This window comes from Oncorhynchus clarkii, chromosome 19 (assembly GCF_045791955.1).
Source record: "Oncorhynchus clarkii lewisi isolate Uvic-CL-2024 chromosome 19, UVic_Ocla_1.0, whole genome shotgun sequence".
Taxonomy (NCBI): domain Eukaryota; kingdom Metazoa; phylum Chordata; class Actinopteri; order Salmoniformes; family Salmonidae; genus Oncorhynchus; species Oncorhynchus clarkii.
The window spans coordinates 31,147,494-31,171,872 of NC_092165.1; the positions used below are offsets into that span (position 1 = coordinate 31,147,494).

A 24,379-nucleotide genomic window follows, 5' to 3' on the forward strand; every position below is an offset into this window, starting at 1 on the left:
CTAGTTTTTTCAGACTAAGCGCTTTATTTACATAGAATACATCCCTAATGGCACCCTATTCCCTATATATGGAACTACTTTTAACTAGAGCCCTATGGGCCCTGGTCAAAAGTAGTGCGCTATAAAAGGGAATAGGTTGCCATTTGAGGCACAACCATGAAGACATTTGCTGGTATATCAGATGAATTTAAATGTCAAAGCGGCCCCACAGCTCCAGCCAGCGACTCCACCAGCTGGAAGTAGTTGTATTTGATGTCATACTCCATATCATACCAGAAATTCACTGAGGAAGAAAACAAAAATATGTTTAAAGATACATACATGATCCTTGTAAACAGAACCTCAGTAGCAAGGCCGCGAATTGTCAGGAGCCTAGCTGTACGATATCACGATACTTCGGTGCCGATACGATGTGTATTGCGATTATGTATACAGTGCATTTGGAAAGCATTCACACCCCCTTGACTTTCCATATTTTATTACGTTACAGCCTTATTCTAAAATCGATTAAATTGTTTGTTTTTTCTCATCTACATACAATACCCCAGAATTTTTTGCCAATGTATAAAAAATAAATAAAACTGAAATAACACATTTACATAAGTATTCAGACCCTTTACTTTGTTGAAGCCCCATTGGCAGTGATTACAGCCTCATGTGATTACAAGCTTGGCACACCTGTATTTGGGGAGTTTCTCCAATTCTTCTCTGCTGATCATCTCAAGCTCTGTCAGGTTGGATGGGGAACGTTGCTGCACATCTATTTTCAAGTCTCTCCAGAGATTGGGTTCAAGTCCGGGCCACTCAAGAGACTTGTCCCGAAGCCACCCCTGCATTGTCTTGGCTCTTGACTGTGTGCTTAGGGTCGTTGTCCTGTCGGAAGGAGAACCTTCGCCCCAGTCTGAGGTTCTGAGCGCTCTGGAGCATGTGCCTTTTACTGAGGATCGTTTTCTGTCTGGCCACTCTACCATAAAAGCCTGATTGGTGGAGTGCTGCAGAGATGGTTGTCCTTCTGGAAGGTTCTCCAAACTCCACAGAAGAACTCTGGAGCTCTGTCAGAGTGACCATCGGGTTCTTGGTCACTTCCCTGGCCAAGGCCCTTCTCCCCCGATTGCTCAGTTTGGCCGGGCGGCCAGCTCTAGGAAGAGTCTTGGTGGTTCCAAACTTCTTCCATTTAAGAATGATGGAAGCCACTGTGTTCTTGTGGACATTTAATGCTGCAGAATTGTTTTGGTAACCTTCCCCAGATCTGTGCTTCGACACAATCCTGTCTCAGCGCTCTACAGACAATTCCTTCGACCTCATGGCTTGGTTTTTGCTCTGACATGCACTGTCAAATGTGGGACCTAATATAGACAGATTTGTGCCTTTCCAAATCATGTCCAATCAATTGAATTTACCAAAGTTTGACTCCAATCAAGTTGTAGAAACATCAAGGATTATCAGTGGAAACAGGATGCACCTTAATTTCGAGTCTCACAGCAAAGGGTCTGAATACTTAAGTAAATAATGTATTTGTTTTTTTATAAATGTGCAACATTTTCTGTTTTCGCTTTATCATTATGGGGTATTGTGTGTAGATTGATGAGAAACAAAAAGGTGTAATCCATTTTAGAATAAGGCTGTAACGTAACAAAATGTAGAAAAAGGGAAGGGGTCTGAATACTTTCCGAACGAAGTATAAATATATATATATTTTTTTACAAATGATACTTGGGAGTCACAGTATCGATATATAAAATCGGCAAGGACTAATTGTAGTACTAACAGTTCAGTCCTAGTTGAAGTAACCGTACAGTACTAGTTGTAGTACCAGTACAGTACTAATTAAAGTAACAGGACAAGGACTAATTGTTGTACTACCAGTCAGTTCAGAACTAGTTGAAGTAACAGTACTAATTCAAGTTACAATACTAGTTAAAGTAATACTATAGTATGAGTTGTAGTACCTGCAATGCAACCGTGAGACTGGCGAACATGATGGAACCAGAGAGAGGGCAGGTAGAGCATCTCTCCGGCCTTGACAGTAACATGGAGTGGGCGTGCCAGACTGTAGTCAGGGTAAAGCTCCAGGTCTGGCTTTAACGGGTCCAATGGTATCCAAGGAACCTGGGAAGAGAAAGGGAATTGCTGTTTCACTGCGCAGATCATCAGATCTCACAACGCCTGGAAAAGTGTTTGACATCATGATTGTCGAATGCCAGTGGATTACTATCCAAAATAATCTAATAGGCTCACTTCACTCAAACCCACCTTGTCTGAATCTGCCACATCAACCACGTCGAAGTCCCCATCCTCTCTCTGTCTGTACACTGCAGGCTGGTAGTGCTCTGAGGAACAAATACATACACGGCCACAAAGTGGGCTTTTCATACAAATAACAGGATGCACAACATGACATGGACACAATTTAGTGTCTAATATTGTACAATGAGATATATACAGTTGAAGTCGGAAGTTTACATACACCTTAGCCAAATACATTTAAACTCTGTTTTACACAATTCCTGACATTTAATCCTAGTGAAAATTCCCTGTTTTAGGTCAGTTAGGATCACCACTTTATTTTAAGAATGTGAAATGCCTGAATAATAGTGGAGAGAATAATTTATTTCAGCTTTTATTTCCTTCATCACATTCCCAGTGGGTCAGAAGTTTACATACACTCAATTAGTATTTGGTAGCATTGCCTTTTAAATGGTTTAACTTGGGTCAAAGTTTCAGGTAGCCTTCCACAAGCTTCCCACAATAAATTGGATGAATTTTGGCCCATTCCTCCTGACAGAGCTAGTGTAACTGAGTCAGGTTTGTAGGCCTCCTTGCTCGCACATGCTTTTTCAGTTCTGCCCACAAATGTTCTATGGGATTGAGGTCAGGGCTTTGTGATGGCCACTCTAATACCTTGACTTTATTGTCCTTAAGTCATTTTGCCACAACTTGGGTAGTATGCTTGGGGTCATTGTCCATTTGGAAGACCCATTTGCGACCAAGCTTTAACTTCCTGACTGATGTCTTGAGATGTTGCTTTAATATATCCACGTAATTTTCCCTCCTCATGATGCCATCTATATTGTGAAGTGCACCAGTCCCTCCTGCAGCAAAGCACCACCACAACATGATGCTGCCTCCCCTGTGCTTCACGGTTGGGATGGTGTTCTTCGGCTTGCAAGCCACCCCCTTTTTCCTCCAAACATAACGATGGTCATTATGGCCAAACAGTTCTATTTTTGTTTCATCAGGCCAGAGGACATTTCTCCAAAAAGTATGATCTTTGTCCCCATGTGCAGTTACAAACCCTAATCTGGCTTTTTTTATGGTAGTTTTGGAGCAGTGGCTTCGAGGGGGAGGCTCCATCTGCTGTACGTGCCAGGTCTCAACGGGCTCTCTGGCCACTGTGGATATAGATAATTTTGTACCTGTTTCCTCCAGCATCTTCACAAGGTCCTTTGCTGTTGTTCTGGGATTGATTTGCACTTTTCGCACCAAAGTACGTTCCTCTCTAGGAGACGGAACGCGTCTCCTTCCTGAGCGGTATGACGACTGCGTGGTCCCATGGTGTTTATACTTGCGTAATATTGTTTGTACAGATGAACATGGTACCTTCAGGTGTTTGGAAATTGCTCCCAAGGATGAACCAGACTTGTGGAGGTCTACAATTTGTTTTCTGAGGTCTTGGCTGATTTCTTTTGATTTTCCCATGATGTCAAGCAAAGAGGCTCTGAGTTTGAAGGTAGTTCTTGAAATACATCCCCTGATACACCTCCAATTGACTTAAATGATGTCAATTAGCCTATCATTTTCTGGAATTTTCCAAGCTGTTTAAATGCACAGTCAACTTAGTGTATGTAAACTTCTGACCCACTGGAATTGTGATACAGGAATTATAAGTGACAATCTGTCTGTAAACAATTGTTGGAAAAATTACTTGTCATGCGCAAAGTAGATGTCCTAACCGACTTGCCAAAACTATAGTTTGTTAACAAGAAATTTGGGGCATAGTTGAAAAACGAGTTTTAATGACTCCAACCGAAGTGTATGTAAACTTCTGACTTCAACTGTACATACATATATTGTGGCGTACAGCAGGTCAGCCACCAGGGGGAGACTCGTCGAGGCCTGGTGACAGACAGAGTATACATCGAGGCGATGGCTCCATCTGCTGGACGTGCCAGATCTCAACGGGCTCTCCGGCCAGGACTAATTGGGGATTGGTGAGTAATCGAGGGCTGTTTGCTCACCAGCTGTACAAGTCCCATAAAGCTGCCAGAAGGCCAGCACACTGGGGGGAGGAAAGGACTCCTGTATGGTTGGGGACGGAGGTCAGTTTTTTTGATCCCAACAGGATACAGCAAGACCCCGGAGCCCAGAAGACGGTATCCCAGAGAGGGTCTCTGGGGAGTCCTGTTCTTTTCTTTTGGACTATTATTTTAATAAACACCTTTGAAACTAATCCTACTCTGTCCGTGTCTGATCTGTGTAAAGGTTTTGACCCAACCCCCTGGTCTGCCACAATATATATAGTTGAGACTGAATGTCTTACCATAAGGTATAAAGGGCCTGTCAGACGGCGGGAGAAGGATGAAGTGTTTCTCTCCAGTGATGACACAGTACAGGTTCTCATAGTGGTCCTTGTGCACTGCGAAACAAATACACTTATTTCAAGTTCGGAAAATCCGGAAAGTAGTTGGGCCGAGATTCAATCAGATCAAGCTTTGACCGGCAATGGCAGACACCCCCATAGCGGATGTTTTGGTGGTGTCGGAGGTGGAACTGATGAGTGTTTCTATCATCATAATGGAGGTGTAGATCACATCTCACATTCCAGTGTTTCAACTTAAAAATGAGGCTACATGGGATTTCTGTTAATGTGACTCAGTGCAGCCAATGGCAATGTTCGCTTTTGGTATAATGCCTAGAGGCACTTGTGGATTACGCAGTTCCTCCTCCTACACTGCCAAAACAGCCGCTATGCAGATGTTGGTTAAAGCGGATCTGATTGAATCGAGCCCTTCGTTCTGTAACTTTACATACATTCTATGCATCAAAGACATGCAAATGACCATCAACGTGTTGCTATCTCAATGTAAGTGTCACTAGAACACTACTTACTCGATGTGACTGCGCCTGCTTCTCCTAACCAGAAATTCACTGCATCTGGTAACTTCCCTAGGGAAAAGAAAAAAGCAAGCACTGAAGCCTGGAATTACAATGAATGTCGGAGATGGCAAGGAGAGCTGAAGAAGAGCTCTTGCCTGTCTGTCAGACTGATTGTTAGTCAAGGTCTGGGAGAAAGTCAATTCCCCTTTCTCCACTCAAGCCATACCAGAGACTGTCTTTCCAAACTGCCTCTACTTCTATCTGATGCTGATTAAACACCATGCACTTCCTATGTTTGATCATCTTTTGTGTTTGTTTCTTTTTTGTAAGTTATAAGGACCACAATGGAAATAAGTCTCTGACTTTGTGATATCCCCGTCACGCTCTTACAAATGTATGCACTGTAAGTTTTATTAACTGGCTAATCAAATCTAATTTCTAGGCATCTATTCTATAGTTCTACAGTTGTTTTTGTTACTATTCCTCTCAAAATGACACCTTATTCATTTGAGGCCTTTAGTGCACTACCTATGATCAGAGCCTTATTTCAGACACATACAGAGGCTGCATCCAAAACGGCAGGTCATTTCCTATGTAGAGCAAACCTTTTTTTAAGTGATTAACTATATAGGGAATAGGGTGCCATGTGAGACAAAACCTTATTCTAGATGATGTACATGCCTGGTATGGAACTCACCGAGGGCTTCACTCATCCAGGGTATGTGAGTCTCCACGTCCCCAGTCAGCTCTGGCAGCTCCTCGGTCAGGTTAGAACACTGTTTCTGGACGTAGAACACTCCCCTGCTCTCCACCTTCCCCTCCACAACATCCAGCAGAGAGGAGAAGGTCATCAGCCGCTCCTCAGGCATGACAAAGCGGTCCCGGTTAACTGCGTCCGCATAGCCATTTGGGGTCACGGCCACACTGATGACCTTTGAACCCACCACTTCCCTGAAGTAAAAAGAAGATGATAGTACTCCCGTGCACACTCCAGTACATTCAGTGCGCGCGCACACACACGTACCGGAGATGGGAGGGATTCCATTTGGACAAGGCTGGCCAATGACCGAAAGCATTCCGGATGACGCAGGGTTTATTTGGACCAATCCATTCCCGGTAGAACTCAAGAGGGGAAAGGGGCTGCTCTAGACACGGCACTGTTTTATTGAGATATAGCTCTGAAAAGAATAAAGATAATCACCAAGCATGTAATAGGTGGGTTACAAACTTACAGTATTTCAAACTGAACATTTTTTAGAGGATATTGCTGTTAACTTACCACGTGCCTCCAGAGGGAAGTCTCTCAAACACTTTTTCACTGCATCCAACGTTTTATTTTCTGCCATTACATTGCCATTAAACGATTTTAGTTTTAAAATTGACATATTTTGGGGATCCTTCTATACATCCCGATTAAGATTATTAATAGAAAAACATGTAATATCAATATTTGTCCCCCAAAAAATGGACAGTAAAAACGTGCACATGCGTCTCCATATTTGTTTACCTTCTGTGCGCGCATGCGTCGTCTACTTCTTCTACAAGACGATTGCATCAATTCGACTCAAATTGTCTCCCTCTTCTGGTGGAAGACTTTAGAACAGTTTGTTAATATCGGCGTTTCCTGATATCATGCTCGCCATTGGTCCCTGGCAGTTTCTTTCGTGTTTTGGACAACAGTTGTTGACAACTGTAGTATTTTAGCTAAGCCTAACCCTTTTCCTAACCTTAACCTCATTCTCCTAACCTGCTATGTTAACAAATCATCTGTGTCAAGAAACCAGCAGTCTCATAACACAAAAACAGACCAATGGCAGGTATCAATGGACTAACCAATGGCAGACAACAAATTGGCATTTCCTGATATCAAGGAATGCCCACATCAAGAAACGCCCCAAATTGCGGTCTGCAATTACACCATAGGGCATAGGCGTTTGCTACAAAGTATTCACACCTGTACTTAATTTAGCTGTCTGTCAATCAATGAACACCACCAAGGCTCCCAGTGGTGTTTAAAAGTGAATCCTGTTTGTTTCTAAATGATCAATCATGGATGAAGATTCAGCATTGGATGACCCAATTGCAAATGTACCAGTAAGTACCCTACATGTACAGTATTTTGATGACCCAATTGCAAATGTATCAGTAAGTATCAGTGGGACTGATTGTCAGTGTCAAGGGGATTATGAAAGCAGTCAAGGTAGTGTTTTGGAGGTGGGTGAAACAGTTTATTACTCAGCAAAATTAACCTCAACATTTTGAAATTACTTCAACCAGCAGGTGTTCAATCTTCAATAAGCCTATAGTTTAAAAAAAAAAAAAGTCCATGTAATTCCACTCTCCTTTTTCTTGTGTCTGGAAATGAAGGGCCCATCCTACCTCTCCTCCTTGAGCCAACCGGAGAAGGACGTCGGGAAAGATCTGGATCTCAGCTTCCTGCCGGAAGAGACCAGTGGAAATGATGCTTCTAATGCTAACGTGACACAAGACAGTGGCGTCTTCGATGCCTGTAGGCAAGAGGAGTCTGCTGAGACTGACCCTAAAAAGGTGGCCATGCCGGGAGCCTCTACCTTCTGTCCCATGACACCCGTGACCCCAGTGGCTGAGAGTTCTGGAATCATCCCCATGTTACAGTGCGTAATGTTATAATAACCTGGGTTTTATTCATTATTTTTTTTATTTCACCTTTATTTAACCAGGTAGGCAAGTTGAGAACAAGTTCTCATTTACAATTGCGACCTGGCCAAGATAAAGCAAAGCAGTTTGACACATACAACACAGTTACACATGGAGTGAAACAAACATAGTCAATAATACAGTAGAAAAATAAGTCTATATACAATTTGAGCAAATGAGGTGAAGACAAAAAAAGGCCATGGTGGCGACGTAAATACAATATAGCAAGTAAAACACTGGAATGGTAGATTTGCAGTGGAAGAATGTGCAAGGTATGGAGAAATCATGGTGTACAAAGGAGCTAAATAAATACAGTAGGGGGAGAGGTAGTTGTTTGGGCGTAATTTATAGATGGGCTATGTACAGGTGCAGTAATCTGTTGCGCTGCTCTGACAGCTGGTGCTTAAAGCTAGTGAGGGAGATAAGTGTTTCCTGTTTCAGAGATTTTTGTAGTTCGTTCCAGTCATTGGCAGCAGAGAACTGGAAGCAGAGGCGGCCAGAGGAAGAATTTGTTTTGGGCGTGACCAGAGAGAGAGACCTGCTGGAGCGCGTGCTACAGGTGGGTGCTGCTATGTTGACCAGCGAGCTGAGATAAGGGGGGACTTTACCTAGCAGGGTCTTGTAGATGACCTGGAGCCAGTGGGTTTGGTGATGAGTATGAAGCGAGGGCCAGCCAATGAGAGCATACAGGTCGCAGTGGTGGTTAGCATATGGGGCTTTGGTGACAAAACGGATGGCACTGTGATAGACTGGATCCAATTTATTGAGTAGGGTATTGGGGCTATTTTGTAAATGACATCGCCGAAGTCGAGGATTGGTAGGATGGTCAGGTTTACAAGGGTATGTTTGGCAGCATGAGTGAAGGATGCTTTGTTGTGAAATAGGAATCCAAATCTAGATTTAACTTTGGATTGGAGATGTTTGTGAGTCTGGAAGGAGAGTTTAGTCTAACCAGACACTTAGAATAGGTGGACAACTACAAATATCTAAGTCAGAACCGTCCAGAGTAGTGATGTTGGACGGGCGGGCAGGTGCAGGCAGCGATCGGTTGAAGAGCATGTATTTAAGAGCAATTGGAGGCCACGGAAGGAGAGTTGTCTGGCATTTAAGCTTGTCTGGAGGATTGTTACCAGTGTCCAAAGAAGGGCCAGAAGTATACAGAATGGTGTCGTCTGCGTAGAGGTGGATCAGAGACTCACCAGCAGCAAGAGCGACATCATTGATTGTATACGGAGAAGAGTCGGTCCAAGAATGGAACCCTGAGGAACCCCCTTAGAGACTGCCAGAGGCCTGGACAACAGGCCCTCCGGTTAGACACACTGAACTCTATTAGAGAAGTAGTTGGTGAACCAGGAGAGGCAGTCATTTGAGAAACCAAGGCACGTCTTAGCAAAAAGTTTTGCAACATTTTACTCCAAACTTAGCCCAATATTGTAATAAAGGAGCATAACGTTACTTCTTAGCCCTTACATGTTGTTTTTTTAAAGGGTGAATTGGCTATGGAAGCAAAAACAGCCATGCTCAATCCTGAAGGTGAATCGATTCTCAATTGCGGTACCATTCTTGAAACATAAATCCCTCTACTTTCATATCACATGAGAAAATCATTTCCCAAATGAAAAAATTAACACTGTTTAAACAGTTGCAGCTGACAGTTTTTCCAGTGACAACACATTTGTGGCATCTGTCTTCCTTTTACACGCAGATGTTTGGAGATGCAGATAGTTAATTAGCACAGGTAGTCCACTCTGTCTTCAGTATGTTAACTGTAAACAAGCGCTGTAACATGTAAATATGGCTGTGTGGGATCCCTGACCTTATAAAGGTGTCTCAATTTAACCTTTATTATTTCTCAGTGACATGAAAGACAAGGTCCTTCTGCTTCCAAAACTGTACCTGCAAGAGGTGTGTTTTTAATATTCAAACCGAATGTCGCAGCTCTTAACAGAACTCCTACATAAGACGCTTTGTCCAATGACTCTTGTGTGTAATGGAAATGAGTCAAGGGCTACTCCAAACAATCTAAATGGTTTCTGTTGTGACTTGTTTGGCTAATACTAGGGTTTTCACTAATGAAGACGCTCCTGGGAAATGAGTGTTTTATACAGAGGGAATTTTGTTGGCTCTGGCCAAAAGTGGTGCACTAAATAGGGAATAGTGTACAATGTCAGATTGGCCCCTACATGTCTTGCTTGTATTGATCAGTGCTTGCATGTGAGCCCTTTTTATTGTTTATGCCCAGGAATATTGTATCCACAGTGAATCTGGCCTGCCCACTGGACCTGAAGTCCATTGCTCTACAAGCCAGAAATGCGGAGTACAACCCCAAGGTATTCAAGTATATCCAGTTTACGCTTAGTTTTATATATAGTATTGTGTAGCTTGTTCCAAAGGATGTTTTCCTGAATGATTTTAATTGGTCATGATCAGATCTTTAGTTTTCCATTATCATGATGTGGGCATTGTACTCATGTTTCAGCGTTTTGATGCTGTCATTATGAGAATACTGGAGCCTAGGACCACAGCGCTCATCTTCAGCTCTGGAAAGATGGTCTGCACAGGAGCCAAGAGGTGAGACGTAAGGACAGTATGAACCATGGTTGTGTTCAGTAGAAAGAAACTGTTTAGAAACTGAGTTCAATTGAACTTTCCAATGAAAGCACACTTTGTTTATGTAGCTAGATGTTTTGTTAGTGTGCCCTACTGAATACCAGTATCACACTTATTTCCAGGGCCCCATCCTTCTTTTTTAAATTTTACTACATTTAAACATTCGTTATGTACCTCTCATTGCTTGAGCAATGCCACTATGCCGTTTTTGCTTTCTATTCTGACAGTGAGGAGCTGTGTCACTTAGCTGCCCGCAAGTTTGCTCGAGTGGTGCAAAAGCTGGGCTTTCCTGCCAAATTCCTAGACTTCAAGATACATAACATGGTGGGGAGCTGTGATGTCTGCTTCCCCATCCGACTGGAGGGTCTGTTGCTGGATCATCAGCAGTTCAGCAGGTACATTTACTGGCTGTGTTAGGACTTTCTAGCCTTCTCCATAAGTGTGCACTTGTTCACGCCCTCTTGTGCATTTAAAAGCAATGTATTGGTGCAAGCATGGTAGGAAGGTTTCCACCATCATATTCCACACACCAGTAGTCCATTTATTTAAATCCATGTGGGGGAGTGTTTTTATTTTAATTTTTTTAAAGGAATATAGACCATTTTGTTATATAGACAACAATTGGCAGTCATCCTTTAGTCAGTGACTCTTCCATTTTGTTGCTTGAATACTATAGGGTATTTTATAATCAGTTTTCACAGAATATTCAAATATACCCCAGACCTGAGCAACCTTTTCTCCTGTAACTAACTGATGCCTTTTGGCCCTCTAGTTATGTGCCAGAACTGTTTCCTGGTTTGATCTATCGCATGGTGAAACCACGTATTGTGTTAATGATCTTTGTGTCTGGAAAAGTGGTCCTGACAGGTACGTATGTTGACAACTGGGGCGGGTTTAGCAGGACATTGTTGTTGAACATTCCGATAGAAATGCTACGTAAAACAAATGCCTCTCTGGCATATGAAATCATGTCGGCTCTATTCATGGCATTTCTATCTTCAATGTTTGGCTACTGAATGTGACACAGGGCGTATTCAATACGCCTATTCTTGTACGGTTTTATGGCATACTACACCTATTGGCGTCTTGCCGCCACCTACTGTACGGCATGTGTATTCATTTGACTGGGGTCCCGACTTATAAATAACACTGCATGGGTTTTGGCACCAAGGTTCTCATACAACAGAAATATACGTGAGAAGGGAGACTCTTCATAAAACAGAATGGATGGAGTGGGCTTCCTCACTCCATCCACCATCAGTCTGTGTGCACCAACCACTTGATCCAATTCTTCACATACTGTATATCCTTTGCTTTTACTTCTAGTGTCATCCCAGCGATAACAGCCTTGCTAGGCTCCCTGCTTCGACGATCCACAGTCGACACATTCCAATCCGATATCTTTAATGAGGCACAGAGCGCACGCCTTCTCTTCCATATATACACACACAAATAAACCCGCTTCATTACTCTCATCAATGCCACCTCATTCACAATTTGTAGAGACTTCAATCGGATCTCCTAGGTAACATCGATGCAAAACCCTTACTCTGACCAAAAACTAACTAGGCTTGGATTTACTAGATTCCACTTTACTTTTCGTTTCCTTTTGCATTCGCCACTGTAATCCAATCCCTCATCTCCACTCCACACATCTAATTTAAACGTAACATCCGCTTCTGCCACTTTCTCACCGGGTTGCTCTTTTACATTGCCCGCCACCTACTGTACTGGGTATAGATTGTTACCCCTAACAGGGAGGGACCTACCTGAATGTGTCTAATACAATATCGTACGTACTATGATGACCATGCTTGCTTTTCACATTTGAAAATAAATGTTCACGTAACAAAATGCAGCCAGACGTACTCTCCATTTTCTTTCAGGAGCTAAAGAACGTCGAGAAATATACGAAGCCTTTGAGAACATATACCCCATTCTGAAGGGATTCAGAAAGCAATGAAGTGCCTTCGCTGATTTTTTGTGAAGACGATGAAAGCATTTGACGCACTTAATCTTCATGTGTGTAAAATACATGCGTCCTAAATTGTTTAATTTTGTGTGTTGCACTTCTGGAGTGTTAAATAAAAGTTTGTAGATGGGCAACTTGTAACGTAGTTTTATAATTGTGAAATGGAATACAGGACCTTCTAATAAAAACGAAGTTTGCATGTTATACGTCATGCAGTAGATGTTCTGTTGTAAATCTATAGCCATGTGCCCACGTGACCATACGTACGTAAACAAACCATCTCATGCAAAATAGTCAGCACAGTTTGCTGCGGGCTAGCTAACAGCAGCAATATAGTCCATGACTGAACATAGCTACATTTCCCGAAAATGAAGACGGCATTGCGGTGGTAAATATATCCGTAACATTTACAATAAGTAGTGAAAACTCAGACTCGATGCCAGAAGAGCTATAATTTAGTTAGCGCTTGAACCGCAGTTCCATCATCATGGCATCCTCACTGCGAAGCGACGTCCGCTCTGGCGAAGGGACTTTGGGAGCGCTGCCCGGGGCTCGGCCACAGCTCCGCTCGCACCTCCTACACGCCACAAACACCACAGGTTCCCCTGGGTCTCAAATGGTGGAGTCTGTGGACGATGCGGAGGGTTTGTATGTCGCCGTGGAGCGATGTCCTCTCTGCAACACCGCCAGGCGCAGGCTGACGTGCGCCCGATGCATCCATGCAGGCGATTTTATATACTTCGACGGTAGAAACCCTGAACGGTGCGTGTTTACATTCAGCTAACTTCACAACACAGCTCTAAATAAAGGCTTTATGAAATGTTGGCTATGCATTATCAGCTAACATTGCATTTAATCGCTACCAACAATCAAACAAACTGGCTGGCTAGCTAGCTAGCTATATTGTTTAGCTACAACCAACACCTTTAGCAAAACGTTAGCTAGCTAGCTTGTTTACACGTGTAACCTAAGTTATACCCAGTAAGGCTGTTTGCGGAACAGTATTGGCCTAGATTGCACAACACAATATGTTATTTTTAATCATGTCATTTGAGCACCAACTTTCTCGTACTCAACACAGTACATACAGTAACTAACTTTCTAGTGTCTTAATACTTTACTTTCACAGTGACTGACATACTTTTTGTATTTTTCTTAATCAAATGGCTACATTGTAAAGAAAAATACAATTGAAGTACAATACATCTCAACTTGTTTGTGTGAAGTTGGGAGGGAGCATTGTAAATAAGAATTAGTTATTTAACTTACTTGCCTAGTTAAATAAAAAGCTAGGCCACACTCTTGCCAACACCTGCCTGGAGTGGGCAATGGGCACTTTTGCTGCATTCAAAACAACTGGGAAGTCGGAGAAATACGAGGTCAAATCATGACGTCAGTGATATTCAGATCAGAAAGTCGGAGCTCTAGAATGAGGCCCGAGTTCTGGAGTTGGAATTCCGAGTTGGATGACCGTTCAAATCGATTTTTCTTAGAGCTAATTTCCCCCCCGAGTTATCAGTTGTTTTGAATGCGGCATTGAATCATTCTGCTATGATGTCAGAAAAAGTAACACTCCATTGTTTTTTAATGTAGGTTTTCTAATGGTAAATTTTTTTTTCCCAGATACACTGACAAATTGGAAAGACTTAAAATGCTGAAGGTGGAGAAAGAACGTTTCCAACACATGTACAGTATAATATTTGCAGTTATCATGAATATGCTAAATAATACTTTGCAGTTTTCAAGCATTTGTTTTCCTACCTTCCATTGTTTATATTAACCATATTGATATTACACTATACTCTTTCTTCCAGGGTCATTAAAGCCATGGACAAGAAAGTCCAGGCAGATCAGCTGGTAAGTTGAATTATGAGTAGAGGACCTCCCATATTTATATAAATTATCGTTAATTTACGCTGCCCTACGCGAGGTATGTTTTTCAAATGCGGCAATAGCCTGCCTGTTCTCTTCAACTCCCATCTACCCTTAGCATTTTGTATTGTTTCATTCATTCAGAAATGGAAGATCATGTCATGCAAGATGAAAATAGAGCAGCTGAAGGAGGCTATTGGTTGTGGGAATGAAGAGGTGAAAAGTGGTGAGTTACATGGTCTTGACAGCCATTCAAATCAGTGATACTCACCTCCATGTGAATGTATACACTCACCCCCATTTCTAAACCATAAAACAGATATGTATGAAAATACCCTCCAATAAAAGGTGACATATATGAAACATCTGATCTCAAATTTAAAATGGTAGCTTCACTGTCAAAATACATATGGAGGTGAGTGTAAATGACAATGCACTATTTGACTGTTGTATTATATTGTACATTATTAAAAGAATCATCTTGATTTATTCTCTTCCTCATACCCATGTCTTTATGTAGCCTGTCTAAGACAACAGTCAAACCTGAAATGGTGCAAGACATTGGCTTGCATCCCAAATAGCACCCTATTCCCTATTTAGTGCAGGCCCTATGGGCCCTGGTCAAAAGTAGTACGCTGTATAAGGAATAGGCTGCCACTTGACCCATATTAGTCAATCAACTTATTACCTCTCCCTCTTCTCCCAGGTAAGGACCTGCTGCTTCGCTCCCAAGAGGAGAGCCAGAGGCTGCAGCGGCGGGCCAGCCGCCATCAGGAGAAGAGGGACAAGATAGAGAGACACAACCTGCGGCTGGGAGAGCTGCTGGAGAAGAGGGGCAAGGAGCTGCAGGGTCGTCTGGAGCACCTGGCTGAGGTCCGTAGAGGACACATCCTGGAGCTCACCGCTCACATCTTCCCCACACAGGAGGAGAAACAGGGTAGCAGGTAAGCATGGCCATGGTTTCAAGTTTATTTGAAGTGTATTTTACACTAACTCACCCGATTCACCTAAACAAGGGCTTGATGATACGTTAACAAGTTGAATCACGTGTGCTGGCTTTCAACTAGATCAAATATATGGAACAGCCGGGGGTCCTTGAGGAGAGCTTTCAGAACCACTGTCATACAGCATTGGCCAGAGCCAAGTGTTAAGTATTACTCCATCCATGACTGGCCAGCATTATGAAGCTGGGCTTTAGTTTTCACGGACAGCACCGATATCAAGGCTCTCTGTCCATTTGAGACATTGGTTGTTGTTTTAGGATGTGGGTCAGCTGATTCTTGATTCAAATCTGAAAGTGCATGCTGAGGGACCTCTCATCTGCTGTTTGACTTAGTTATAGAGACACACTTCCTGTAATGACAGTCTCTCCCTCTCTTTGCTCCTTTCCCTCAGGGACCCAGCAGACGTGTTGTCGGAGTGTGACTTGGTCCTGACCTCCAGCACAGTGAGTGAGTTGGCTGAGGCCCGCCGCACCACCTACCTGTCAGGGCGCTGGATCTGGGATGACCAGAATGGAGAGACCTCCATTAGCATCACTGGACCCAGGGTCACGCTGCCCAGCAACGGGGACTGCTCCCCCTATTACAGCTGGGTGGAGGAGAAGAGCACCAACGAGGGGCCCGGTAGGACATTATAGCAAAATATGTTGTATGTAATAATTATATATGTCATTTAGTAGATGCTTTTATCCAAAGCGACTGACAGAACAGTGTGTGCATACATTTTACTATGTGTTTTAGTATACTTTTCTAGCTCCACACTCTTACCAAAATAAGACATCATAATCAAATTATCTGTCCTTTGAGATGTGACAAAGACAAACGACTAGCCGATTGAGAGGAACATCTAGTCCTTGGAGGTTACCAATCTGCAATATTGACTTGTACTGTGCCAAGGCTACTTGTTCTCATGAAGAGCTTCCATTTCCAGAGTTGGACCACATCAACCCAGCCCACACCATCAGTGCAGCCCTCTGTTTTGCTACCCAGCTCATCAACATCCTCTCTCACATCCTGGATGTCAATCTGCCCAAGAAGTTGTGTAACAGTGAGTTCTGTGGTGACAGCCTGAGCAGGTACAGGTTCACCCGGGCTGTCACCAAGCTCAACACCAACATCCTTCACCTCTGCTTCTCACAGGTACTACAGAGCATGGTTCGTCTAGAAGTTTCTTCCTGGTGGGAGTATATTTTCCTTGCCACTGTGCTGCTGCTTTCTCTTCTGGGTTCTAGGCCCTGTTACTGTTAATCACTTTGTTACATGATTGATCTAGCTTGTATGTATCAACCCACACCGGAGATGCACGCCACTAACCAGTTGCGTGTATTCCTGTGCAGCATGTTGAGAGTGAGCTGCTGCACCCTCACCACACCCTGAGGAACATCATGTTCCTTGTCTCTCCTGACAACAAAAACCTGGGCAGGTAAGAAGATCCCTTGTCAAAAATGGAATCCTATTTGGGACACCGCCTGACTCTCTCTCTGTGCAGGACGGGTCCGTACGAGGTGACTGCTGACCTGGAGGACTCCATGGAGTTTGTTGAGCCGGAGGCGGCCGGCCCGGCAGAGGAAAGCGGGGATGAGATGGTGACGGATGAGGAGACAGACCTGGGGACAGACTGGGAAACAGTCCCCAGCCCACGCTTCTGTGACATCCCCTCCCAACCCATGGACCTGTCCCAGAGCACGGCCATGCAGGTGTCCCAGCCCGTGGGCCAGGCCGGGGGCATGATCTCCTCAGCAGCAGCATCCGTCACCTCCTGGTTTCGGGCCTACACCGGCCAGCGCTGAGGGAGGCTGGGGACTCACTGGCCAGGGTCGTATATATTAGAGCACACTAGAAAAACGTTTTGCAACGTAGAATAAAAACAAGTGTTTTTTTTTATTGAACAAGTTCAGGTAGTGTTTCAGTCCGTTTGGTGTCTAATGAATGCACCCCAGGACTGGCTGGAGCTATGCAGCACTGCCACCGACCACCACACAGAGACTGTTCTGTTCTGGCCTAGGCCTGTAATCAGCCTGCAGTCCTGGTCCACTACCACCAAGAAGGGATATTTGTTTTTACTAAATTGCATGACTGAATCCCTGTGGGAGGAAGGGGAATGTATCGCTCACTTTCTTATGGAGGAGAATGTTGTCATTGACAACAGTGATTTTTCTGGTAAAAATGGTTATAGTGCGAAAGACTGTCGCTTGGGACGGGTGTTATTCAAAGAGTAGTCTCTCTCACAACTCTCGGCCATCTGCACGCTCCATCCCAGTTGTTGTGAGAAGACAATTTAAAGAGAGACTGGAGCTTCTGTTGCTTTCCTGTGTACCCATTTATATTGTCGGTTCTTAATGTTTCTTTACTACATCCCAAATGGTACCCTATGCCTTATATAGTGCACAACGTTTGACCAGAGCCCTATGGGCCTTGGTCAAAAGTAGTGCACTACATAGGGACTAGGGTGCCATTTGGGACAGAACCTTCCTTCCTGCCGCATTACAACAAAATGGTTTGTGTAAGGATTGTGTTTTGAAGACTGACGAATGCCAAACAAGGGGCATGACCTTAGTTATTCTCACTAAATGATGGCATGGCACTTTCTTTGTTTTACTTCAAATGCTGTTTACTTACCAGGTGTGTGTGTGTGTGTGTGTGTGTTGGTGGTGGGGGGGGACAAACTTGACTGCAGCAGTTCAATGTTGGGGAGAGAGATGAACTAGTGGCATTTGTTTTCCTCAGAAGGGTAGATTTATACTATTTATAGTAACGTGGGTGCCTAAAACCTCATTGGTGTGTTTTGTGGGTCTTTATTCAGGTGATTCGAACAGTGACATAGGTGGCTTAAATGATAGGATAGGACACAATACAGTTGTGGTCTGAAGTTCACATACACCTTAGCCAAATACATTTAAACTCAGTTTTTCACAATTCCTGACATTTAATCCTAGTAAAAATTCACTGTCTTAGGTCAGTTAGGATTACCACTTTATTTTAAGAATGTGAAATGTCAGAATAATAGTAGAGAGAATGATTTATTTATTTCAGCTTTTATTTCTTTCATCACATTCCCAGTGGGTCAGAAGTGTACATACACTCAATTAGTATTTGGTAGCATTGCCTTTAAATAGTTTATTAACTTGGGTCAAACGTTTCAGGTAGCTTTCCACAAGCTTCGCACAATAAGTTGGGATAATTTTGGCTCATTCCTCCTGACCGAGCTAGTGTAACTGAGTCAGGTTTGTAGGCCTCCTTGCTCGCACATGCTTTTTCAGTTCTGCCCACCAATTTTCTATATGATTGAGGTCAGGGCTTTGTGATGGCCTCTCCAATACCTTGATTTTGTTGTCCTTTGGAAGTATGCTTGGGGTCATTGTCAATTTGGAAGACCCATTTGTGACCAAGCTTTAACTTCCTGACTGATGTCTTGAGATGTTGCTTCAATATATCCACGTAATTGTCTTACCTCATGATGCCATCTATTTTGTGATGTGGACCAGTCCCTCCTGCAGAAAATCACCCCCACAACATGATGCTGCCACCCCCGTGCTTCACGGTTGGGATGGTGTTCTTCGGCTTGCAAGCCTCCCCCTTTTTACTCCAAACATAACTATGGTCATTATGGCTCAACAGTTCTATTTTTGTTTCATCAGACCAGAGGACATTTCTCCAAAAAGTACGGTCTTTATCCCCATGTGCAGTTACAAACCGTAGTCTGGCTTTTTTTTATGGAGGTTTTGGAGCAGTGGATTCTTCCTTGCTGAGCGGCCTTTCAGGTTATGTCGATATAGGACTCGTTTTACTGTGGATATAGATACTTTTGTACCTGCTTCCTCCAGCATCTTCACAAGGTCCTTTGCTGTTGTTCTGGGATTGATTTGCACTTAACGCACCAAAGTACGTTAATCTCTAGGAGACAGAACGCGTCTCCTTTCTGAGCGGTATGACGGCTGTGTGGTCCCATGGTGTTTATACTTGCGTACTATTGTTTGTACAGATGAACGTGGTACCTTCAGGCGTTTGGAAATTGCTCCCAAGGATGAACCAGACTTGTGGAGGTCTACATTTCTTTTTCTGAGGTCTTGGCTGATTTCTTTTTGATTTTTCCCATGATGTCGTGCCTTGAAATACATCCACAGGTACACCTCCAATTGACTCAGGCTAATTGACATCATTTATCAGAAGCTTCTAAAGCCATGACATAATTTTCTGGAATGTTCCAAGCTGTTTAAAGGCACAGTCAACTTAGTGTATGTAAACTTCTGACCCACTGGAATTGTGATACAGTGAATTATAAGTGAAAAAATCTGTCTGAACAATTGTTGGAAAAATGACTTGTCATGCACAAAGTAGATGTCCTAACCGACTTGCCAAAACTATAGTTTGTTCACAAGAAATTTGTGGAGTGGTTGAAAAACAAGTTTTATTGACTCCAACCTAAGTGTATGTAAACTTCCGACTTCAATTGTACATCTTTGCCTTACTTCATAAGATGTTAGTTTATTTTTCTTATTCAGAGCTTGTAGAACTTAATTTTGAAATGACTGGTAATGCAGATTAAGCATTTACCACTGTCACAATAAGCAATATTTCACATGACAAAAATGAAGACCCCTGTAATGACCTTTATAACTTGTACCTGCTAGTGACAAAATCGGTTGTGTTAAAAAAAGAAAAACAGGATGAATGATTTGTTGCCATAAGTCTTATTTGAACCATTTAAGAAAGAAGTGTCACTGTCAAGTGTATTATACAACCATGTTCAGATGGAATCTAATGGGTGTGTGTTGGCTGCACTGCAAACCCCAAACTATTTACTGGTATATTCTAACTATCTGCTTCACAGAAAAACAGGTTCCACAGTTGACTCAAAGGCTGCTTTTACACAGGCAGCCCAATTCTGATCTGTTTTTTTTCTCTTCATTTTCTCACAATCAGTGTAGCTCTGAAAAAGATTTTGATTGGTCAAAATCCCAATTAGTAGAAAAAATATCAGAATTGGGCTTCCTATGTAAACGCAGCCAAAATAACCTTAGCTTTCTGGTAAATAACACTAGCTCTGTTGACTTTTAACCCCTTTGAAACTGTTTGTGCTACGGACTTCTGTGCTGTACAATTAGATTAGTCTTTCTTTTGCATCCGTAGATACCAACAATTAGTCTGTGATTAACGGGGGCTGAGCAAGAGCAGTGTTTGTGAGACAAGGGCGAGTCCCGAAGGGGTCCGGGTCTTTTATATAAAAACGTCTGTAGCAGTGGTTACCAACGTTTATCACCAAACTTAAAAATAACGATAAAGCCCGACGTTCCTATTTTGTATATTTGTTTCGCGCTGTTGGCATAGGTGCACTTGATTCAGCAGCCCTAGTGCCGGGAAGGCAGTGTTCCCATTTTGAACCATTTCATGTGTCTGAAGGTAGAACTCCGCCTACACCCCCAGAGAGGTAAATCAAGTGCACCTATTATTTATTTATTTATAGGGCACAATGCACATTAATCAACATCAATATTACAATATTGATATGCAACAGCCATGTAAATGTGCCGGGGTTAGCCAAAAGCTCATTTGCACCCGTAGTCCCCGGGCAGGTAAGGGACTTTACACAGCCACTACACAAAGACTCACACAAACAGTACAAATACATTACATCCAATAATATATTATTCTAACAACAACAACACTGTCATCAACTGTCATCTTACATATGAGGAACCACAGATAACTCATGTGTACAGGTTTGGATAGATTTGAGCCATGTTTTCAATTTAAATAAAAAAATACAATGATCAGTGCAGCTTCTCAAGTCCATGGGCATTGCATTCCAGTATATTGTAGCTCTAACAGAGAAGGCAGATTGACCAATTTTACTGTGTGGAAAAGGGACACCAATCCCCTCTAGTTACTGCCCTTGTTATCCTGGAGGGGCTTTCCTTGAGCATGATATTCCGGTATAGGGGTGGAGGGGCAAGACCAGACTTGTCTTAAAGACAAGGCTTGCATCTACATACTGCTTACAGCTATCCAGACTAAATAAATGATGTTTGTAAAGGATATGACAATGGTGGTAACTGTTTGGTTTGTTATCAAACATCTTAAGTGTTTAGAGTGATTCAATTGGTTTCAGAATAGTAGCTCCTGCTTGTGACCAGCATGTGAGGCAATATCTCAGATGTCAGAAGATCATAGCATGCCTATATAGTTTGGCGGCCTCCAGAGGAAGGTCTTATAAACCTAAAGTTGGATAATCCAAACTTAACAGTCTTAACCACCTTCACATGTTTCTTAAATGTCAAGTTGGAGTCCAAAATGACATCAAGATACCTGAAGTTAAACACAACTTTCAGATTCTTCCCATTAACAAGAGCAGCTCGTTGGGAAGAATCATTGGATTTCTTAGAGAAGTACATAGTCATATTTAAATGCAGGTAATAATTAGTCATCCATTTAGAAACATGTACCATAGCTTCAGTTAACTTGTTTACAACTAGTTGTCTATTTTTGAGTGTACATACTGTATCGTCTGCATACATCTGCATGTTAACTTGTGGGCAAGCAAGTGGGAGATCATTTATATAGATGGTAAACATAAGGGGGCCTAATATTGACCCTTGTGGGACCCCAATGTTATAGTAAAGAGAGTCCGGCTGAGTGTTCCCCAGACAAACCCTTTTGACTTCTGTTTGTTAGATATACATCCAACTAATAACTTCAGTGGACACATTAAGGGAGGATAGTTTGGATAGGAGGACCTCATGATTCACAGTATCAAAGGCCTTTTTAAGATCCAAAAAATACCGACTTCACCACCTATGTCCAGTTTAGATTGAATTGGTTAGTTCTGAATCCAAATTGCATTTAATGTATGGAGTTACCCCGAATGAGGTGATCAGTCAGATGATCAGCCACCCATCTTTCAGCTACTTTTGATAGCACTGGAAGAATGCTTATAGGCTGGACATTTTCCACCAGTATTGGGTCACCAGATTTAAAACAGGTATGGCTGCAGCAAACTTTCAAGCATTGGGGAAGAGCCCATATTTGATGGACAGACTAACTAGATGTACAATAGGGGCAATCAGAGAATATTTGTGTCTCTTCAGGAATACAGTGTCTAGACCAAATATTTAGTTCTAGAGCTCTTGAAGAAGCTAGTAATACTCAGCTGACGCTGAGATTTCAGGAATTCTGAATATTGGTTTATTATCTATGGGAGTGAGAACTGTGGACTTGGTTGAAAATATCTGAGCCAGTTATTTGACAATCAGCAAAAAAATTGTTTAAGATGGTGGATATGAAATCGGAGTCTTGAATTAGAATCCCATTAACCTTTAATTCAGGATGTTTTTTTTCTCTCCCTGTTGGTTTGTTGAGATTTTTCCAAACCACTTTGCCATTTCGTTTTGTTTCATTGATCACACTAAGAAAGAATTATGCGTTTGCTTTTTTAAAAATATTCCTTAACACCTTATCTCTCTTCAGTGCCCGTTCTCTCATCTGCCTCCAGAGGTCCTCGTTGAGCCATGGTAGAGAGGTTTTCCATCTTGGCTAACGTTTAAATTTCCTAGTAAAAGAGGTATCCACTTTGTCAATAGCTTACAGAAATGTTCTGTATCCAGACTCTGGGTCTTTATTGCTTAACAGATCAGAACAGTCCATTTGACTCATCTTAGTTACTCTGCTCATTTTTCAGGATTTTTTTTATCGTACTTTTGCACATGAATATGTTTCCTAAATCTCTTTTTAGTGAGCTTTCTAACCACCAATGTAACATTGTAGTCAGATATACCAACCAGTTAGTCAGTTAGTGGACTTAATTATTTGATCAGGTCTGTTAGTAAACACCAGATCAATTTGAGTCTGGGATGACTGTGTTACTCTGGTTGGACCTTGTATTGTTGGAGTCCGGTTGAAAGTCTGTGATCTCGAGTTTTTTCTTCCCAGTTTATATTGAAATCGCCTTATGATCACATTCTTTAAGCATGGCATTTAAATGGTCATAAAACAAGATATCAGATGTCGGTGGTCGATATAATCCAATAATAGTGAGATACATGAGGGGAGAGGAAGACTTTTTTTCAGCCAATCTCAGAAACAGAAAAAAAATAGATTTGAGTCATTCGATAAATGTTCTACCTGTTCACGTTTAAAAATAATGCTATGAACATTCAGATGACCTCCCAATATTCCTCTAGGCTTGGAACGAGTGTTCCAGAGCGTTTTAGCCTGATTAACAGTAATAACTGAGTTAAGGGAACTGAGTTTCCGTCTCGAAGGGGGGTTTTGTTTGTGTATCAAGAGTTGGCATGACATTTTCTGCAGATTGCTCATTCTCTTGAAAAGCCATGTTAGTGTAAGTAATACAACAAATTCTCTTACCAGTGTGATCATATACCTACATATTTTCAAATATAATTGGCAGGGAAATTCAAGCCTAGCCAATGGAGTACCACAGAATGAGTCATAACTATAAGTCAAGGGGTCTGAATGCACTGTAGGATTTCCTTTATTTAGTACTTTGTTGATGCACCTTTGGCAGCGATTACAGCCTTGAGTCTTGTTGGGTATGACGCTACAAGCTTGGCACATCTGTATTTGGGGAGTTTCTCTCATTCTTCTCTGCAGATCCTCTTAAGCTCTGTCAGGTTGGATGTAGTGTCGCTGCACAGTTATTTTCAGGTCTCTCCAGAGATTTTTGATCAGGTTCAAGTCTGGGCTCTGGCTGGACATTGAGACATGTCCCCGAAGCCTCTCCTGTGTTGTCCTGTTGGAAGGTGAACATTCGCCCCAATCTGAGGTCCTGAGCGCTCTGGAGCAGGTTTTAATCAAGAATCTCTGTACTTTGCGCCATTCATCTTTTCGTCGATCCTTACTAGTCTCCCCATTCCTTCCGCTGAAAAACATCCCCACAGCATGCTGCCACCACCATGCTTCAGGCCAAAGAGTTCAATCTTGGTTTCATCAGACCAGAGGATCTCGTTTCTCATGGTCTGAGTCCTTTAGGTGCCTTTTGGCAAACTCCAAGCGGGCTGTCATGTGCCTTTTACTGAGGAGTGGCTTCCGTCTGGCCACTATACCATGATTGGTGGCATGCTGCAGAGATCGTTGTCCCTCTGGAAGGTTCTCTCATCTGCACAGAAGACCTCCGTCAGAGCTTATATATATATAT

General features: G+C 42.6%; 3 protein-coding genes across 3 annotated transcripts; 2 read left to right on the top strand and 1 right to left on the bottom strand.

Moving 5' to 3' along the window:
- Positions 1-6: 6 nt before the first annotated feature.
- Positions 7-6,637, bottom strand: LOC139375031 (jumonji domain containing 7). The gene is made up of 8 exons (XM_071116400.1): positions 6,377-6,637; positions 6,122-6,275; positions 5,795-6,048; positions 5,110-5,166; positions 4,541-4,636; positions 2,254-2,330; positions 1,950-2,109; positions 7-283 (listed from the first exon to the last, which is right to left on the bottom strand). Exons 1-8 carry the CDS (start codon positions 6,480-6,482, stop codon positions 195-197), a joined length of 993 nt encoding a protein of 330 aa, XP_070972501.1. The 5' UTR covers positions 6,483-6,637; the 3' UTR covers positions 7-194.
- A 487-nt stretch (positions 6,638-7,124) lies between these two features.
- LOC139375032 (TATA box-binding protein-like 2) lies at positions 7,125-11,762 on the top strand. Its single transcript, XM_071116401.1, has 7 exons — positions 7,125-7,191; positions 7,465-7,730; positions 10,016-10,103; positions 10,253-10,344; positions 10,611-10,778; positions 11,156-11,250; positions 11,710-11,762. The coding sequence occupies exons 1-7, from the start codon at positions 7,147-7,149 to the stop codon at positions 11,724-11,726; spliced, it is 771 nt and encodes a 256-aa protein (XP_070972502.1). The 5' UTR covers positions 7,125-7,146; the 3' UTR covers positions 11,727-11,762.
- An 854-nt stretch (positions 11,763-12,616) lies between these two features.
- Positions 12,617-19,891, top strand: LOC139375033 (beclin 1-associated autophagy-related key regulator-like). The gene is made up of 9 exons (XM_071116402.1): positions 12,617-13,117; positions 13,979-14,041; positions 14,170-14,212; positions 14,372-14,453; positions 14,934-15,171; positions 15,623-15,852; positions 16,160-16,368; positions 16,566-16,651; positions 16,718-19,891. Exons 1-9 carry the CDS (start codon positions 12,843-12,845, stop codon positions 17,016-17,018), a joined length of 1,527 nt encoding a protein of 508 aa, XP_070972503.1. The 5' UTR covers positions 12,617-12,842; the 3' UTR covers positions 17,019-19,891.
- Positions 19,892-24,379: the final 4,488 nt, after the last annotated feature.

Coding starts and splice junctions, on each gene's coding strand:
- LOC139375031 (XM_071116400.1), bottom strand. CDS start 6,482: ATGTCAATTTTAAAACTAAAATCGTTTAATGGCAATGTAATGGCAGAA. Junction 2,331..4,540: donor CAGGCCCTTTATACCTTATG/GTAAGACATTCA, acceptor TTTGTTCCTCAG/AGCACTACCAGCCTGCAGTG. Junction 284..1,949: donor GTCTCACGGTTGCATTGCAG/GTACTACAACTC, acceptor TTTCTTCCTCAG/TGAATTTCTGGTATGATATG.
- LOC139375032 (XM_071116401.1), top strand. CDS start 7,147: ATGGATGAAGATTCAGCATTGGATGACCCAATTGCAAATGTACCA. Junction 10,104..10,252: donor ATGCGGAGTACAACCCCAAG/GTATTCAAGTAT, acceptor CTCATGTTTCAG/CGTTTTGATGCTGTCATTAT. Junction 10,345..10,610: donor GTCTGCACAGGAGCCAAGAG/GTGAGACGTAAG, acceptor CTATTCTGACAG/TGAGGAGCTGTGTCACTTAG.
- LOC139375033 (XM_071116402.1), top strand. CDS start 12,843: ATGGCATCCTCACTGCGAAGCGACGTCCGCTCTGGCGAAGGGACTTTG. Junction 14,042..14,169: donor AAAGAACGTTTCCAACACAT/GTACAGTATAAT, acceptor TCTTTCTTCCAG/GGTCATTAAAGCCATGGACA. Junction 14,213..14,371: donor AAGTCCAGGCAGATCAGCTG/GTAAGTTGAATT, acceptor TCATTCATTCAG/AAATGGAAGATCATGTCATG.